Here is a 20,373-nt window from a genome sequence, read left to right as displayed (position 1 = left end):
AGAGATCTTGAATTATATTCACTATCTATTTTATTTAGAGCTTACAAGAAGATAATGAAGTTACTTCTACCAAAGAAAAACAAATCGTTACAGAATACTGTTATCCAGCATCTTATGCCTGTGATTCCTTGGATATTCCACTTTTTATTCAAAAATTGAACAAAGTAATTTTTTTCATGTTATTTAGAAATGCTAAAGAATAAATTATGTTTTTGAGTGCAATTTAAACATTAATGTCAAACTTAATAGACATGGTGTACTGTATTATTTATAATCCATTAAATGCATGTCTCATAAATATGCTCATGAATTGCTACTTTTATCAAAGTTTCTGACAATATTTTAGGTAATCATTGATAACTTCCATTGTACCGCAAAATGTGGATCTTTTATAGCATGCATTCATGATACTTAGTGTTTTTTTGGTAAGGGGGTATTTTATAATTCCTCCTTCCACCCCCACAGAAAGATCAGTAAGGATTTAAATTTAGATTTTTACCTTCACTAGTATTTAATACATTTTGAGAACACTAAATAATCTCATTCATCAGTAATATCACGTAATGTTAAAATGCATTTAACTTTTAGTATTTAAATCAGCATTGCATGAAATATTATTTCTCACAGATGGTTAGAGTTTAAAATAGCAAATTTATCTATGAGGCATATAAATATGATTTCACCCTTATTTAATAGATGTTGTTAGTATCACTCGCATGCAACTGAATCTGGAAACATTAGCATTTGAAAAGTTTGATAGTAACCTTTAATAATTATTATGTGACATCTGTATAAATATAAACAAGAATTATTTTTTCCAAGTTTGTTGCCAATAAATAGCATTTTGTAGGAAGTTTTATTCCATTAATTTTTTTGAATATGAATCTATAGTAGACTGTTTGCTATTAGAAATGTTTAGTGCAAGTATCTCACAGAGTTACAATGGAAATAGGGTAGGAACAAATTGCCAAAGGAGCCCTAATTATGTTTAAGAATAACATTAAAATTTATATTTTATTTTCTGCTAACATTAATGACAAAATCAGGAATATTTATCAGTACTTTCATATTTAACTTTTTATTCGACAACAAACAAGCTGGAAAAGCATTTCAAACAAACAAAAAGGATATGTTTGACGTGCATACTATCACATACTTAATTTTCAGTTTCTGAATGTTGAAATTTTTTTCTTGGTAATTCTAAAAACTTTTTTGAAACTTTCTTTGAAATGATATCTGTTTTCTCCCTGTGCAAAGAATGGGTTTATTGCTAGTAAAAAAATATTATCATTCAAGTTGTTCTGTCCTTTAATTCATATTGCCAGCATTTTCAGATACTTTTAAAAAGACAGTATGTTATATTTAAAAAAGGCAGTTATATAAATAAATATATTCCATATTTATGCCTAAATTTGAAAACTGTGATAGATATCCTATGGGTATCTGGATATTAAGGCAATTTTTTCAATCAAAAATTTATTTAATAAATTATTTACTGTATGGAAATAAATGATACATCAGCTTTGTTTATTTTCACCCATATTTTTCATTAATTTTGAAATTTATTTTAGTTATTTTTAATGTATTTGCCATTCATATATTAATGAAATATTTTAAATCATCAGCAATGTTAAAATTTATCAGTTAGTAAATCTCCCATGTATTAAACCTTTGTGTATACTTAAATATTTAAGGTTTCAGTTAAGAAGTTATATATGTATAAATTCCATACTTATTTTTGAAAATAGAATAAAGAATTTTCACAAAGAAGTTAATTAATTATTGTTGTTGTAGGCAGGAATAACTGGTGCAAAAGTTGAAGAAAGACCATCAGGATTCATTATTGATCTGGTATGGCAGTATATTTGTATCAAAATTATTTTTATTTTCTGTATAACACTTCTTTTATTCCTAAATTAAAAAATATTGCATCTTGTCATTTTGCATTAATGTACATATGGCTGTCACAGTTACAGTCATTACAGTTATGATTCTTATTGCAGTTGCAATACACAGTGTTAAAAAATTAACAGATTGTTAATCAGTTTCAGATACGAATAAAAATATCATAAGGTTAAAAAAAAATTCTGTATGATTAGAAATCAAGCATGAGAGTCAAAGTAAGCACATTTAAAATATCTATAAAAAATACTGATAAACAATCATATCCATAAATCAAGGATAATGCCAACTCCGGCAAGTGAGGGTTCAGAAACAAAACAAATGACTCATTCATAAAGCCCATTTATTAAACAAAAAAGGTGGTGTATGTATGATACCATTCATAAAAACTACGATTTTTGCTCCCGGGAGCAATTACAAAAAATATCTCCCTTACAAAAACTTAACGTTACATGGTTGGTATGATGGTTAATATATTGTATGTATCCCAGACGATGAAATACAATCTGTACAATGCCTAGGATGCTGGATATCAAATTATCGAGCTGATCTTGGGAAAGATTATTCCACTCAGCAAGCAGTGCTCTCCGAAGTCCCGCTACACATATAGGCGCATGACGAACTACAATTCGTTGGCCAACCATGTGATACACATGCTCTATCAGATTCAATTCAGGTGAGAATGCTGGCTATTTCATATGTGTGATATCCTCAGAGTGAAGGCATTCCTTCACAATGTTTGCATGGTGAGGATGGGCGTTGTCATTCATAAACACAAATTCTGCACCCCTGGCACCCTGAACAAATATACATGTTGTTTCAGAAAGATGTCTCAATAAATCTGGTTTATTCCAATCTGAACAAGCAGATCTGTTCTGGAGTCTAGTATAATTCCACCCCAAACGAGCAATCCTGCACCATCATAATGGTGTTCTTTTGATGGTAGCATGTACTTGGAGTTCTCCATATGAAAGTCTGGCGTGAATTAGACCGCAAGCTAAACCTGGACTCATCGGAAAACATCAGACAAGGCCCACTGTCCCAATGTTCACACTGCATGTTCTCTATTCCAGGCTAGCCGCTGATGACAGCGAGTTGCCGTGCGCGGAACACATCTGACAGGCCTGCAAGCATATAGATTAATCTGTTCCAAATTCTGCACATGATTTGTCTTGAAACTATGAAACCCATGGCTGAAGACAGCTGATGAGACAGGTTTGATGCTGTGCTCCGTCTGCTTCTTTTGGCAGTTACTGCCGAATGCTCATCATTATTCGGCGTTGTAACTTGGGGGTGACCTGTACTGAAATGTCTACCGACATTTCCATCATTTTGGACTTGTTGCTAAAGCCTATAGATGGCATTTTGGACTATTTCAAGTTCCTCGAATACTTCCATCTGAGTATGCCCATACTCCAAGTAGCCGATAATTTTACCACGTAAAAAATCATATACGTGTGTCCTCAGTGTCGTAACTATTCAGCTGTGGCACTGAGCAGCTTGCAGAACGCTTATAAACAATTTGCATCTTTGCTACCATTCCTTACATACACTTCTCTTACACTCTCATCATTGTGATGTACTATTGGCATCATCTGATGGCTTCATGCAATTTGCATGTTATTCTTGAAGATGTGTGCAATAATTCAAGAGGTGAAATTTTTACTTTAGAGTTCGATTTCTATGTAATTCTGAATTATCTTTAATTTATTGACATGAGTGTAATCTTAGAAAAATTATGTAAAAATAATAAATACATTTATGGTAGAAAACATAATAGAAAATAAACAAACAGTTACTTTACCTCATTTTAAATGATTAAATTAATGTATATAATGTATCAAGTTACTAAAATTAATTCTTAAAAAATTTAATTTAGAGTATCTGTGTCTGGGTTAAGAAAAATTTTCAAGTCTGACTTAGCATATAACATTAATAGCTGGAAGGAATGCTTGCCAGATTTGAATTTTAATATTTGATAAAAATTTTAACTTTATTTAGCATTTGTTCAATGAAACAGTTGAGTGTATTTTGAATGATAAATGAATAAAAATTATTAAAAAATTTTCCATGTAACATATCATAATTTTTATATCAATTAATTAATTTTACTTAATTTTATATTTATTATATAAATTTTACATTGTTCATAAAGTGATAAAATTTGTTTTTCTCTTGTTTTGTTATAAATCGAATTATCAGCAATGCCATATTTCATGCTATATATGAAGTAAATGATTTCTTTTATGTGTTATTTAATTGCTTTGCTTTAATTTTTTTTTTTATATTTCGCATTTTTATTGGATATTTTAATCACTGTTATTAAGCTCCCTGTTTATTATTACTATGGTTATTATTTTTATTATTAGAACTTATTTTTTTTTTTAATTTAGCCTTCAAAAATGAAGGCATTGAAAACTTTGCAAATTTTTATGTTTGTTGTGACGTTGGATACAAATCATATCATCTACTTTGACCTCTCTGATTGGTTTAGTACCTCAGAGCAACTTAAAATCATCCTCTGTAGATGAACAGCAAGGGAGATTTGTATAACAACTTTGTCTCGTAGTATAGTTGGGCTTTAATGTATAATAACATAACTGCTAAGTCTGAAATATGAAAAAGTGGGAGGTTTTCATACTTGCACAGAGTATTTCAAAGGAACTTCATTCATAAATTTGATTTAAAATCACTTCAAAGCATAATTCAAGTTATGAAATTAATTATAACAGGACTTTGATGTAAAATATCATTTTCCCAAGTTTTTATTTTAAGTTTTTTGGCTAAATGCATTTAATTTTGTAAAAATTCTATAATGGTAAAAAAAAAAAAAAAAAAAAAAAAGTATAGGAAAGTATAAGTAAGTGTTTATCAGAGTGATTTAAGACATGTTGAAAATAAAATTAATAATAAATGTGCATATAACCATGTAGATAAACTTAGTAATGTAAATTTAAAACAAAATTACATGCAAATATTCACCTATTAAACATTAGCAGTAAAATTAAGTACAAATATTTTTGCATCAAACATAAATTTTCGTAAAATGCTCTGCAAATCTTTAAAACAGATTAAAACAATTCAGCATGAATAAAATTTAAACTGAAAAACTATGTTAAAAATCTCAAGGAGAAAGACTGAGTTTGCATAATTTCAGTTTCTTATAAAAATAATAATGTGGTTGCCCTTTTTTAAAAATAATTTATCTATGAATTTTTTATTAGAACCCCCCTTTTTCTTTAAAACTCACTAAAACTGCATTTGACAGAGATGATCCAAATTCATATAATAATTAAATTACATTGAAAAACATGGAGTTGTGATGAAAAATCAGGAGTCTTCTGCAGCTACTGGAAGATTAGATAGCTGTGTAATAATGTCAGTTATTTGTTTTTGTCGCTTGATATAAGAAAACTTTTATAAATAATTTCACTTCACATAGCTTATTGTGAATACTAAGAAGTGTAGACCTTTCTATATTTAATTGCTACCATATACCTCTGCGGCATTATGAAAATAATTTCACCTTCTTTCAGCAAAATCATGATATCTTAATTCAAGTTGAAGACCATTCAACACATGTTATCTCTGGTGATGATTACCCAGTGCGTTCTAAACTTCATGATTTAATACTGGAATGTTTAAACAAAGTGTAAAAGCCTGAAATCATAGAAGACTGCAAGCAAAATATGGTAATGTATTTTTATTTTAAAATACAGATTAAAACACATTTTTAAGTACAGCTGTACATAAAAAATTACATATATAATATACAGTAATTATAAATAAATATGCAATAACATGCAGCTAAAAAAATGAGATTTGGTAATTAAAAAGTGTAAATAATTAGCTTTGTACTGAAATAATCAGAACTAAAATTAAACTTTGGGCATAGAAGTGGAATTTTGTATAGCTGAAAAATATGTATGGTGCTACAAACCATATATATAAGTAGACTTGTTTAAGTCATGCTTTTAAATATCATTTTCATTAAAAATTAAATAAAAAACTGCATTGAAAGGAAACTATATTTCTTAAGAAATATACTGTATGAATATTTTTCTCTACTTAGTGTCTATTATGATGACAAGAAAAAGTTTTTTAAACTATCTTATCAATTTTGATTTCAATGAATTTTGCCATTTAATTCAGTTTTGAGCTTATAATATTGATATCCATAAAACTGCAATTTATTACCACATGAGGTGTCCCAAAAGGCCATTTACAAACTTTTAAAGGCTGGTCTTATACCAAATTTGAATTTCTAGGGAATTTACAGCATTTTTTGTTTACATTTTATTGCTATACACTTGGAATAACCAAATATGTTTCAAAGTTTCACATTAACAATTATAAAATTTATTTTGACAGGAACTTATAAATCTTCAGTTGACATTCACTGCTGATTTCTGAAATACAGTAAACTTGTGGTCCAAAGTTACCCAAAATCACTATTATTCTGGCAGTAATAAAAAAGGCAGGAAACATGAAAGATGCATAACCCATATTATAATTAAGAAGAAATACTGTTAAAAATTGATTCATATTTTTCAGTGTTGTGAAAAATCAGGATTCAAAACAGAAAGCAAAGTTTTTTTTTTTTTTTTTTTTTTTTTTGTTTGTTTGTTTATATTATACTTTTATTTTGATAGGAGTCAATAGAAAATAAATGGCTGTAAACTTCACTTTCATGATTTAGCAATTTATTTATTATTTTTTTTTTAACTGGAACAACATTAATATATTCCAGATTATGTATAATTACATTAAGTGCTGTTATGGATAAAAGCAATTCTTAAATACTGCGATATCATCTACTATCACTACTTTTAACTCATGAGTTTTCTTCTTTTATCTTCTATAGAAATTTTGCTATTGTGATAGTTTGCGACAGTAATTTTCCCCTTGTTCTACAATAAACAAACAAAAAAAATATTATTATAGACAAGGTTCAGTTAATCTGTAATCCAGTTAATGAGAACTTGATTGTATTCTTTAAAATTTTATTCTGCTAAAATTAATGAAAGATTCCTTGAACTAGATAAGTAGATTTCTGTAAATTTTTCCATATTCATCGCAAAACTAAATGGTATCACTATTCAACATCCCTAGGTTGTGGATTTCTTTCTTCATCAGATGATTAGCATAAAAAAAATTTTAAATGTGTACTGCAATTTGCTTACTAAGTATAAATCACAGTACTTGTGTGGAGTAATATTTGCTCTTGACTGAGCATATTATCTCCCAAAACATATTATTAAACATCTTTCTTAGTTAAATGTTAAATATACTTAAATATGTGTGTACTTAAAATATACTTAAATATGTGCTTAAATATGAATATTACTTAAATATGAATGTTCTGATGTAAAATATTTTTCACTTTTTACAACTGTTCAAAAAATTTTATTTCATTACAAATGATATACTTTCAGTATATCAGAAGGTGCATGCTAGATACAACAGAGTTTTCTTTAGGTCAAACTAAAACATAAATGCATAAACAATTTCACTGAAAATAAATTAAATTTATTAAATTTAATGGCATGTTTTACTTCAGCAAATGATATTAATTCAACTTTTAAATTTTAGAATTGTGATTTGTTTTATGATGATGCTCAAGAATGAGAAGATTGCAGGAATGTAAAGTGAATCAATAAAAGTATTGACGGGAACAATGCCGCAGGGTTGCAAGAGACTGAGCAATATCAAAGTGAAAAACTTCAAATGACATTCTACAGAATTTTAGAAATTACATCAAATACAACAATAATTATGATAAACTCTATAAAACAACATTTGTAAAATACATGTTCACATATTTGCATTGTAAATTTTCATTAAAAGAGAATTCTTTGTACAAATATTTCTATATATGCATGGGTATATAATAAAGTGCATTTTTATGGTTGAGATTCATATATTTTTAAAAACTGGAAGAACTTTGCTTACTTCAACTGCTATAAAAATATTTTATGAGGAAATATAATATATAAAACATTGTCTTATTGTTGATACACAGCAAATGTAAGATGATTTTAAAAATTTATGTAGTTTACTTTGAAACAAGAAATTATGTTTGTTAACCACTCATGCTATGACTAAACTTCACGGTTGCAGTGCCATGCGCTACAATATAACAAGCAGTAAGTGTCTCATTTACGCCACTCCGCATCTGCGAGTGCAATCCAGAGCTGTAACTTGAGAAATAAACAATCTCGTTGTTAGGCGACATGCACCACGTTATTTTCATTTTTGCGATAAATGCCTATCGAAGTGGTGTTCACGCAGCTCGTGGTTTGAGACAAAAGCATCTCGACGTGTGTGGCACATCTTTTTAGCGCAAGTGATTAAATAGCTTTTTGCCAAAGTATTTCTATTACTTACATATTAACTGATACTTAAGTCTCCTCTAGTGATAACCTGCCAATAGCTGTTTGCCTGACTGCTGTAATCATGTATAGAATCTTGCTCCATTTGCTAAATTTTTAATATTCCCCTATAATATTTTATGGTTTCTTAATTAAGTCTTTGGCATTTACTCAATGGTAAAATGCAAGGATTTTATTACTGGATTCCAAAATTATGGCGACCCAGCAAACATGTACAAGCATATAAAAGTTTTGTAATTTTTATGTTCTGATCTCATTGGAAGATATTGAAAGAAATATTTCATTACAGTTGTTGCTGTATTTGTCATCTTTTAATCATATGTTCTGTCTTGTTCTATTTACTTCAACATTTATATTCGTTATTCTCATAATGCATATTGAATCCCCAGTAGCTGAATGATAAGCTGGCAACTGATAAGTTTTTACAATTTTCCTCACGTACAACGTGCCAGGTCTACCTAGAAAATTCTCCTGCTTCCATAAAAGCATCCTTCTCCATAGGCAGAGAGTCTTATGACGTAAAATACTGTGTATGCTTTCGCACACTCACATATTCTTAACGTAAAGAAATGTAAACTATCTGCTTTTTCCCAGAACAGTGGAATACTACTGAACAATTGGAGATGTTCTAATTTCTATATTATAAAATTATATATCACTAAAAAAATGAACTGTGGGAGTGAAACATGGGAAAGCATAAACAAACGGTAAAAACGAGGATAAGAAAATCACTTGAAGGAAGTGGATGACATTTATAAAAGATGTATTATTTATATTTACTATTATCCAAGAAGTCAAACATCTGTTACATTTTACTAAGAATTGAATGAAACAGATAAAACTGCTCTAGAGAGAACAATCTCAGAACCAAATTGGGAGGGGGAGAATATAACCAACCAAAATTACTTTGGCATCAACTCAAATTTTTAGTAATGGTTAATTAATAGCTATTATAATTGTTGCATTTTTATATTAAAAATAATACACAATGTATAATTTTTTTATGTCAGTGTTGTAAATTATAGTCTTGAAGTCAAATTTTAGATTTTTTTTTTACAGTTTATGATATATAGAATGTTACACACTGATACTTCAGTATGCATCATTAATCTGTTCTAGATCCTTGGAATGCCAAACTAGACAAACTTTTCCAATGAGAAATAAAGGGAAATAATTTATCTCTTCTTATTTAAAAAAAAGAAAAGAAAAAAAAAAAAACCCACTACTACTATTATTACACTGTTACTACTAAAGTACAAATGTAGTGGGTGAAATATATACTCTACATAAATAAAACACTGTGCATGATTTTGTACATGTTTTTCTGATAGCCAGGTCAAAAGCAATTTTTCAAAATTCTCTAATATCTCTTTATTTGTTTAAAAATGGGTTTGATCCCCTTTGCTGTGTTAGCTGATTTAATAGTGTCTTTGTTTTTCACAATTGTAGACACCATCTTACTTGGCATATGGGTATGCAATAGCCAAATCCTGGATATGCCTGCCATTTTCTTAACATATGCACAATTTTTAACAATCTCTTTTTTCACCTCCTAATAATTTTCTTCATTGCTTAACTCTTCTCATCAACTTTTCTAAAACTCATTTTTAACGAGTTTACAAAAAAATTGACTCAAAAAAACACATATAAAAATCAGTTATAGCACGAGTTGTTTGCAGAATAGTAGCAACAGGTGTAATGATACTCATGGGTAGTTGCATCATTTTTTGGAAGAGGTAAACAAATGTAGTGTGCTCAGTCATGATTCATCAAACTCGAGTAATATATCAAACAAATATCTTACTAATTACCTTATCTAAAATATTACACTTAAACAGGATGTATACTGAGGTACCATGGTATTTCAAACTATGATCAAATGGTACATACGCTTTCTGAAACTTCAAATATAACTGTGTAACTTTTCAAGACATATCTATGATACACTCCCACACATGCACACACACATATATATATATATATGAAATTTCATAATTTGCAATAGCAACCACATAGATAACAAATTATATTGATTAAAACCAATATTTAAATTTTTTTTTTTTTAAGTTCTTATATTTATATTTTGGCAACACTTATGAAAGTACAGTTATTTGATCTTTCGTTATTTTATTTTCGGATAGGCTATTTTATATCATCAAACTTAAATTCATGTGCATTGATTAAAAGTCGCATTATACCATTTACTTAAACAGAAGTGCTTTGAGCTAATTTAGAGGAGTTTGTTATGCATTACAAAGCAAATAGTCATAAAAAATCATACATAATAGAAAATCCAAAAGTTATGCAATTCACAAACTGAAACTGGGTTAAAGTGAATATTGATTGTATAATATGAAATAATGTTCAGATGAACTGATCATATGATCTGCCTGATATTTGCCACCATTAATCGATGACTCATGACTACGCAAATAAGCATTTAATTTAAGGTAATACCGCTTTCATTGTGAAAAGTAATCTTAATCATTCTGTTAATGCCACGGTGAATTGTAATCATTTTCTAGAAAGTTGTACTCCAAAAATTTCACATTATTTATCTTTCTTTCCTTCCTCTTCAAAACTACATGGATAACTAAGGATTCAGGCATACAGCTGTTACACTTGTATCCTAAACTAAGTTACCTAAGACATTCTTTAAATATTTTTTAAGAAAGACCATTTTATTAATAATTGATATTGAAATTATAATGTCATTCATTAAGATCATAATGTTAGATGCTGATGGATGCAACTGCAGATTACAGCAGGGCAGTGCAGAATATATGAAGCAAATGATAATATGCGTCTTGTATAAATTCTTTCCACAGCACATTGCTTATTGTGACTACCTAGTTCATATGATTTGTTGATTCTAAACATTTATCTCTAAGGCCATAAACTGCTCTCAAATGCTTAAATAAAATAAATTAGCACTAATGCTTCAGCATTAGTGCTGTGACTAAATAAACTTAAAATTTGTTATGATTTAGTTTGTTAATGAGTTATATAACTTCTAAATCATTTTGTATAAAAGATCAGTAATAATTGCTTAAAAATTGTTAAATTAACGAATATTTTTTTTTTCATCTTCAAATGAAACCAGCTATTTTTATTATTTGAATATTATCACATTTAATAATGATAATAATTTCTGAAATCACAAATTTTTTTAAATGTACTTTTTTAAATTTAAATAAAAATAATACATTTCCATGGACTTTTGTCTAAAGTAATACTTTTTATTACGTATACCATGAAACTATAAAGATAAATACCTGTTTAGCTATACTATCAGTAATAGAAATATAAAACTTCACACAATGATTCTTTGAAGTATACAGTCAAAAGTCTTTAATCTGGACCTCAAAGCTACAAACTTTCTGCGCAAGCTTAAACGCATAATGCATTTACGCATGCACATAATACTTTTACACATGCGTGTTTAATGTATAATGGACGGTGTAAGCTAAGTTAAAATTATCTAATTATCTATTCCAGTTAATGTTGCAGATTGCATTGATCCTTAATCTCCTTATCCGGCTTATTATTTTTTGTGGACTGTTAGAGCAGTTTTATAAAAGTAAGTTTGAACTTTCGATTATGTCAAAAAGAATTTCCGATTCAGGAGCTGCCAAAGGATCTACAAAGCGAAAGCATGTTTCGCTGTCCATCAAACAAAAAGTGGAATTGGTGCAAAAAATGGATAAAGGCATATCCTTTGTTTCTCTAACCATTCCGAAATCTGTTTATTCACGTTGCTCTGCGGGAGAGGGGGACGTCGCGGCGCGCAATGAACTGGAAGTTGATCTGTCAGCACCTTACCTTCAGGGCAGATGTTTTTATTTAATTCGGCTTATAATTCCTTACTAAATGTAGTATTTCATCTTGATGTACTCCGTCTTTGATAGAATTTAAATCAAATTCTTCGTCATTATAAATATCATGAATACACATCAAATAGTTTTCTGGTTGCAATTTTCTAATTTCAACTATGTGTTATGTATGCTTTATGCATGCGTGCGTTGAAAGAAATGTTTAATAAAGTAAACAAATAAATATTAAACTTTTTTTGGTACATTTTGATACTCTTTAGATCTTAATTGCTCTTTATTTCATAAATTACGGTTTCATATTTTTAATTTTATAATTTTTGCATGCCATCTTACCAGATTTAAATTGATGATCTATAATCCGGAAAAACCGATAATCCGGAATTGCCGAAGTCCTGACGAATCTGGATTAAAGACTTTTACTGTATATAAATATCTTTATACAAGTACATTTTTAATTCACAGAACTAAAAGGAAAAATCACATTTTTCCAATTTAATAATAATATATCAAACATTTTAAATGCTGTCAACTAGAAAGATACTATGCTTTTTAAAATTGTCATTTCAGTATTATTACTAAAGTGGGATACTAGAAACAGCAAGCCCCACAAGATTTTTTTTTTTTTTTCCTATGTACAGAGAAAAAGGGCAAATGTATGTATATACATATATATAGACACACACAACAGGAAAGAAAATGTTGGAGACATTTAGTTAACGATCAACAATTTTATAGCAGTGTCATATGTTTGAAAATTATAACATACCAAAATGGCTTGAAAATGGAAAATATCTACGTACAAAGAGATAATATATAAATTACATGAAATAACACATCTTGCGCCTGTCTAAGAAACACATGCACATGCATGCATATGTTGTTTTGATGCAATACTTATCCTAATTTTTTAAAATCAAATTTAAACTCTGTTTCTTCTGAACGTGTATACAATAGATAGCAGAGTATGCAAAATAAAAGAGATTTGATATTCTGCTAGAAATCATGTGATAACATCTTTAAAATATCAAGATAAAAATTTTTTAGACTGTAAAGACATTAAAAAAATTATTAATCAAGATATGAATTATTTTGCTTTATAAAAACTATACAAAAATACTCAATTTTTTTTCTTACAGAAGCAAAATTTGTATATTTTATGATGCTTTATTTATTATAAATTTTTGTCAATGATTTAAATTTTTTTTAAAAACTCTGAATTCAGAAAGGCTATTTGAAAATATATAGTGGCAAATCTATGGCATAATGAATGGGACTATTGAATACAGGTAATTCAAAGGTTCAATTTCTGAGAAGGGAAAAGGTTGGTTGCAATTTTTATGATTTTCCTCAATCATAATGCAATATTCACAATAACTTGGTTATACGTTTAAGTTAAACATTTTTGATGTACTGACCCAATCGGTTATAATAAACTGAGGATATGATAACTCGAAAGTTTTGCTAGTCTGGTGGAATTGAATTTATTAATAATTCACTCTAAAAGATAGTTTCTCTTAGAAAATTCTCCATAAATGTAGATAGCCATACAGTGCTTTGTTGCAATAAATAACCTAACTTAAGCTAAAAATATTAGACCATTTTGAAATGATAAAACCATTAGTACTTCCTCGTTAAAACAGCTACTGCATTTAGTTGCCAAAACTGGCAAACTTAAATAACCAGTCTCTAATATACAAATTTTAAGTGTCACTAAATACTTATACAATGACTGCTTTAACAAGGAAATACAAACTTTTATGTAATTAAAACTAATTATTGAAAGTCAATAATTTTTCTTATAATCATATCTGCCGAGTATGAAATACATCCTTCCTCAAGAGAATTATCTCTCACATCCTATTAGTTATTTCCATTTATGCATGAAGGAAACAATTACTACAGTAACGAATTAATCAAATGGATTATTAAATTATGGCAAACACACAAAGGTTGTCTGCCTAAACTCCATCTTAATTTTGACTGAAAGGGCTTAATGAATTAATAAAATAGATTATTAATAAATTGTGATTATACACACAAGGATTTTTTTGCCTAAACTCCATTTTGATTGAAAGCACTTAAGGTTATGGATGGTTTGTTTGATTACAGCAAAGCATGTGAAGGCTATTTGCCTAAGTGAAGCATGTGAAGCCTTTATGACAGACTTTTCTAAGGAGAATTGTTTTGTATATACACGTGGGGAAAACCATGAAAATGCCCATGCAACCAGCTGATTTGCTAGGATATGAGCCTATTCAGGTCATGAAACCCAGGGATCTTGCACTTTTATTTCCCTAACATCAGTTTTTGTGGAAAACCTAAAAAGGTCAATGCTTTTATTTGCTTCCTATCTGTTATGATGTTACAAGTTCAAATATCTGTATTTAATATTAATTCAAAGCCTAGATGATCAGCATGTAGACAATGTTTGCTAAACATTTTATCACTCAGACTATGAATTAATGAAATATATAATTTACATCAAATACAGTATATATGTATATTTGGCATTACTCCAAAATATACGAATGCATAATGTCATATTAAACATTTGTATATTATGCACAGCTCATTTCTTGTTACAAACTTTTTATCTAAAGTTTAAAAATGATATGCAAAACAGTGCAAACTCCTGTGCACATTCATACAGCTGTAGGTGAAAAGCAAGTCTGCATACGTCTACTTTTCCAGCAGCAATACAGAAAGATTGCTAGACCCAAAAACGATGATGATCCAAGAACTAGTAGAACTATTGCCCAAGTTGGGAACAGCCTCCCTGTATTTTTTAAAGAAAAGAATACTTTGTTTATAAAGTTTTAAGTAAATCTTTACTCATTTTTATTTAAAATGAGCTATTTTTGAAAAATTAAATTTTCAGTTTTACAGAACAATGAAATTTACTTCTACATGTAATAATAATACTGTTACTAATGAAAAGCAGAATAAAAATATGAGATCTTAACAAATGTAATTTTATACTAAGAAAATTGTCTCCATCTGGATATTAAAAGTTTTATGTATGTAGCAAAGAAAATACTTACGATGCGGTTTCATGACGGTGTTTCTGGAAAGCAAGAAAATGTTGATTAATCACTCTATCTACCATTTATACATAGATTATTTGATATTATAATAGTTAATATTATAATAGTTGCCTGTTTTAAAGCAAAATTTTTATTTTGCTTTAAAATATAAGATAATATCCAATATGCACTAAACAGAATAATAATATGAAAGAATATAAATTTATTCTATTATATATAAAGTGCCAGATATCTAATTAAGTAAAAGAAATTAAAATTTAGAATTTTACAGATAAGTTTCTTTTTGCTGTTAAAGTTTTGTCAACTGTTTCTCCTCCATCCTTTTTAAAAATATTTATTTGACAACAGTTAACAATTATGTTGCTAAATGCATTTGTAATCTATCATGCATTCACTGAAATTCTGGTGGCATGGGTAAGCTGTTACCTTACAAAATTGAGAAACTGCTGAAAAGGCTTTTGTCTAACTATTTCACAAGCTTTCCAATATGCAGTTACATATATAGTAACTGTATATCTGCATATAGTATGTATATATCTAGCATAAAATGAGTCTCAGAATATTCCCAATATCAAAATAAACTTTTAATTCATAATTTTCCCTCCTTAACAGCAATTCAAAACAACAAAAAAAGGTATGAAGACTCTTTAGTTGCATAATTAACTCCCATTTTATGAAGGTTTACTTTGCGATTCTTTTGAAAAAGACGTATGTCAGCAATTATTTTTCATAACAGAATAATATTACAAAAATTTTCCCTTTTGCAAAAGATGAAAAGAAGCATTTAGAGTTCGTTTTATGAAATCTATGATGAAAAATCTGATTATCGTGATCTCTGATGGTCTGAAAATCATCTTCTTACGAGCAAATTGATTTACAGTATGTTTTCAGAATGTCTATGTTCAATGAAAGCTTTATGATACAAAAATGTATAAATTTGGGGAATATAATATAATGTCATATATCAAGCCTATTACTTTATTCAAAAAAAAAAAAAAAAAAAAAAAAAAAAAAAAACTTGAATGTTAAGGCTGAGGCTGGTAAAATGTAGCACATGCAGACATATTAGGGCTTATCATAATAAACTAATTAACTCTTTTTTTTTTTTTTTTTTTTCTTTTTCTTTTCAAAATCTGGAATGTGATACTAGATAAGCATTTCCCCAAATGTGTTCTGTGCAACACTGGTGCTCTGCATGTAATTACTCCTGAAAATGCTGCTACAGTTTCTACACTTATTCAGCAAAATCCGAGGAACTCTATCTGAGGACTTGCAGTAGAAACCGCCTTATCACGATTCCAGCATACACAGAGTACTGAGAAACAGGTTAAACATTTCAGTTCAAGATCACCAAACCATTCCTGTTTGAGCTGTGCTATAGAGAAAGGGCTTCGCGAACAAAATGCTCACAAATGATTGATGATGACAGATTCAAATATGGTTTGCAGATGAAGCACATTTTCACTTGAATATTGTCATGAACAAACAAAATTGGTGATGTTTAGGTACTGAAAACCCTCATTTGTGTGAAGCAAAACCACTACATTCCCCAAAAGTTACTGTTTAGGCTGCAGTATCCAGCAAAGATATTAATGGCCCCTTCTTCTTGCGAGAAACGATCACTTCTGACCACTATGTTGAAATATTGGAACAATTTGTCGCCACACTATTAGCACTGGAAGATAGAACAGGCACTTTGTAGTTCATGCAAAATGGGATCCAACCACTCCACATCAAACAGGTGTTTCAGTACCTTGAGGAAAATTTTGGGATATAGTTATTGCTTTGGGCTATTCCAAATTTACTAGAACAGGTATGGCTTGGCCTCCATACTAACCCAATCTTACTTCTTGTGACTAATTTTTGTGGGGCACCTTGAAAGACACTGTCTTCCAGAAGAAGCCTGCAAAACTTGATGAGCTTGAAGAGTCAATTTGTGAGGCATGTGCATCCATTTCTATTGACACAATATGGGAGGTGTGTGAAAATTTCTTTCTTTGCTTGCGCCACCTATGTACTATGAAAGGTGGATACTTTGAAAAGATTGTGATGTGATTGCAACGATAGCTTGCAGAGGCCATGTTTGTTATCTTTTTCTAAAACGTAATGTGACTATAGTGCCACTTGTTGGCAACTTTTGTAACTAAATGTGAAACTTCTGTATCAGATAGCTGTCCCAATAAGCATAACTTTTGTTTCATTTTTCTATTGATCTTTGTTTTCAAGTTAATTAATTTTAAAAATGGGGAGGAGGGGTCTTCGTGGGACACCTATAGTTTTATTCTTGTTAACAGAAAAGTTAAATCTTTTTGCACCTTTCTCAATGCCATGAATGCCTGTTTAAGAACAGGAACAGTAATGACAACAATGCAAATATCATCTACATTGAATAATCTTATTAAAAATATTTTCTCCAGTATTGATCCAAGAATCTTTTTTTGAGTGTAATATTTAACTGGAAGAATGCCAATGCATCTCTCCGTCTCATTCCATTCTTGACCTCAAGTTGTTCTGTAAGGTCACCTTGTAAATAAATTTGTATCTTGGTTTCCTTAGAGTCAAAGCGTTGATGTCTTAATTATGTACTTATATTGCTTAATGGTTAATTTGGCCCTGTTTGTAAGTAAATGTAAAATTTTTACTAAGTAATAAGTGTAACATTTCTAATGGTCGTAACTATTGTTTTAAGAAATGAATACAATATTCCATTATGATAAAGCTATACCAGAAAAGTCAAATTTCACTCGTTATTTCAGGATCACTTTTCTAAAAAAAACCTTTACGAAGACCCAAAGATACTGAAGTCATTGAAAACTAAGAATGTTTTGTTTTTCATATTTGTTTCATTTAATTAGTTTTATGTGTTATTGTTTCTAACATTAAAAACCAAAAAATGTTTCTTTTATATTTATGATATAAAAGTGGAATAAATATCTATTTATTTTAATGTTTATCTAATATATCTATGTTTTTATTATAACTAAAAACAGAAATTTACTCAACTGTTTCTTAAAATCTGAAAGAGAAAAGTTTGGGAAACATTGTATTACATTATTTCAATCTATGTGAAGTTTAATTCAATAATAGTAATAAGTTCACATAATTATATAATTCAATCTTTATAATTATGTGAAGTTTCATTCTTGCTTTTACTATGTCATCAGTAGAAAAAAACAAGAATAAAATGATAAATACAGATATTCAAAGAATTTTTACGTTTTATACATTTTTTATGATTTTTTGGGCCTGTGCATGCTAAAAAACTTTCTTTAAACATTATAACTTACAGTCCTCATGTATACTTTTGAAAATTAAATCATATATAGCTGTTATTGGTACTCTACTATTAGCAGGACCGGATTCAGAAATCATGCATACATACTTACATACATTTCTGAATCTGATACTAATAACAGCATACCCAATTATTATCAGTTCTGCAATATTGCATTTTAGCAAAAGAATGTGACATTTGGTGATTTATATTAAAAACTTAAAAGGAATTTTTAATGCCCACTGAAATTAGCTCTTCTTTATACTTATGTAAAATCAACTTCAGTTCATTTAGAAACATATAAAACTCCAATTCCATAATAATTAGTTCTTTAAATCTTCATACCTACTACAAATTTTAAAAATGTAAAACTAAACTATTATGTGCAACTGAGTTTAATCAGATTTTTTTTTCTGGTATTTTACTTTCAAAATAAAAGGTTAATTAAATTAATTTTTCTTGAAATGGAAACATTATAATTGAAATTTCTGAATTAAATCAGTCTTTTATGAAACTATTATAAAAGAATAATTACAATTTTTTGCAATATACTATAATTTTTTTAATATTTAATTTTAAAATATTTTTTAAATATCTGTACTTTTTGTTTTTGTAAAAATTAAAAAATTTAATCAGACTTTCATATTTTGTTTTTATAAGAAAAATGTGAGGCTTCTGTTACAATTTTCATAGACTACCACTTTTCATAATATAGTAAAATTTAATATTGCCACTCATATATGAGTATGATGCGATCCAGCAACGACCAAGCAGTAAAGTTACTGAACACTGGTAGTTAGATCTGGGATTTGAATCATAGTGAACAGGCTGGTTGCATGGGAATTTTCATGGTTTTCTCCACATGTAATATGTATACAAGCCAGTTTTCCTTAGAAAGTCCTCCACAAAGGTATTCCCCCTTAGGCAGATAACCCTTGAATGTTTTTTCATAATTAAACCAAACCATATACAATGGCTGTGAGAATGATGAGTAAGGAAGTAATGTTGCATACAAAATTATTGTCAAGTTTTCTTGTCAGTCTATCTTATGCTCTCATGTTTTGACCATGTTTTTCAGATAATACAGGGAATAATGTAAATCAAATATAGGAATTGTCACACCTCATTATCATCCAGATTTAACTTTTAGTATTCCCTAACATCATCATAGTAGTTCAATCTAACATCTTTTTTGAAGAGAATATAAATTTCTGTCCATAATGCTAATAAAGATGCACACTGCAGTACATTTTTTGAATAATGATATGTTTTGAAAATATTTAATTATGTCATTTGGTCAGTCATTATACTTATGAGTAACACTTGAAAGCCTTAGTATGTGCATGGTTCACAACCTAAAGTAACTAGATATTTTGTGTAAGTTTACAAAGACATCCCTACTCTTAGGTACATTTTTACTTGGAAATTTATTTAAACTTAAAAAATGACCACTGAATTTCAAAATCTGAAATCTGCGCTCATGTAATATGCATTGGTTGCAACCTGGGTTGCCATATAAATAAATTTTTGTCACATTATGATTTGCCTCTTTTGTCAACATAGTGCACGACCTGGTGATTCTCTTCAGGATTGGTGGATAATCAGAAAGTACCAAATATTAATCCTGATTCCATTAATTCTTTTTAATAAAAAAAGTGATTTTTTTAAACACATAACAAATTTTAAGGTGCTAGCTCTTTTTGAACTTAAGACTGAAATATTTCACTAAAGCAAAACTTAGATAAAGGCAAAGTACACAAGGCCCATCTACCTAAGAAAATGCTCTCATAAAAGAAATAAACCCTGATTAATAATTATACTACACATGGAAAAAATCACACAAAAAAGGCCCGTACAGCTAACATGTTTGCCAAAGTTTGAATCCAGGTTGAACCACTATCTAGGTTCCTATCCACAAATGGGCTGTA

At 28.9% G+C, this 20,373-nt stretch overlaps 1 protein-coding gene and 1 long non-coding RNA gene across 7 annotated transcripts in view; one reads left to right on the top strand and one right to left on the bottom strand.

Moving 5' to 3' along the window:
* Positions 1-7,815, top strand: part of IntS9 (integrator complex subunit 9) — a 75,842-nt gene extending 68,027 nt beyond the window's left edge. For 3 of the 4 annotated variants that reach the window (XM_085811372.1, XM_085811374.1, XM_085811375.1), the window contains 4 exons: positions 39-164; positions 1,795-1,851; positions 5,439-5,594; positions 7,495-7,815. In XM_085811372.1, coding sequence (XP_085667498.1) covers positions 39-164; positions 1,795-1,851; positions 5,439-5,558 — 303 coding nt within the window. In that variant the 3' untranslated portion in view covers positions 5,559-5,594; positions 7,495-7,815. Of the gene's footprint in view, positions 1-38; positions 165-1,794; positions 1,852-5,438; positions 5,595-7,494 lie in introns of those variants that run through there. The other variant, XM_085811373.1, reaches the window with a different exon arrangement.
* Positions 5,591-20,373, bottom strand: part of LOC118204513 (uncharacterized) — a 31,906-nt gene continuing 17,123 nt past the window's right edge. For all 3 annotated transcript variants that reach the window (XR_015039632.1, XR_015039631.1, XR_004760811.2), the window contains 2 exons: positions 15,169-15,191; positions 5,591-14,903 (listed from right to left, as the gene is read on the bottom strand). This is a non-coding gene — a long non-coding RNA (uncharacterized LOC118204513). The remainder of the gene's footprint in view (positions 14,904-15,168; positions 15,192-20,373) is intronic.

Source organism: Stegodyphus dumicola, chromosome 2 (assembly GCF_044657685.1).
Source record: "Stegodyphus dumicola isolate Sdum_Otavi_A_Nest chromosome 2, ASM4465768v1".
NCBI lineage: Eukaryota > Metazoa > Arthropoda > Arachnida > Araneae > Eresidae > Stegodyphus > Stegodyphus dumicola.
The sequence above is the reverse complement of the archived record's forward strand: the minus strand, read 5'-3'. Positions and strand labels throughout refer to the sequence as shown.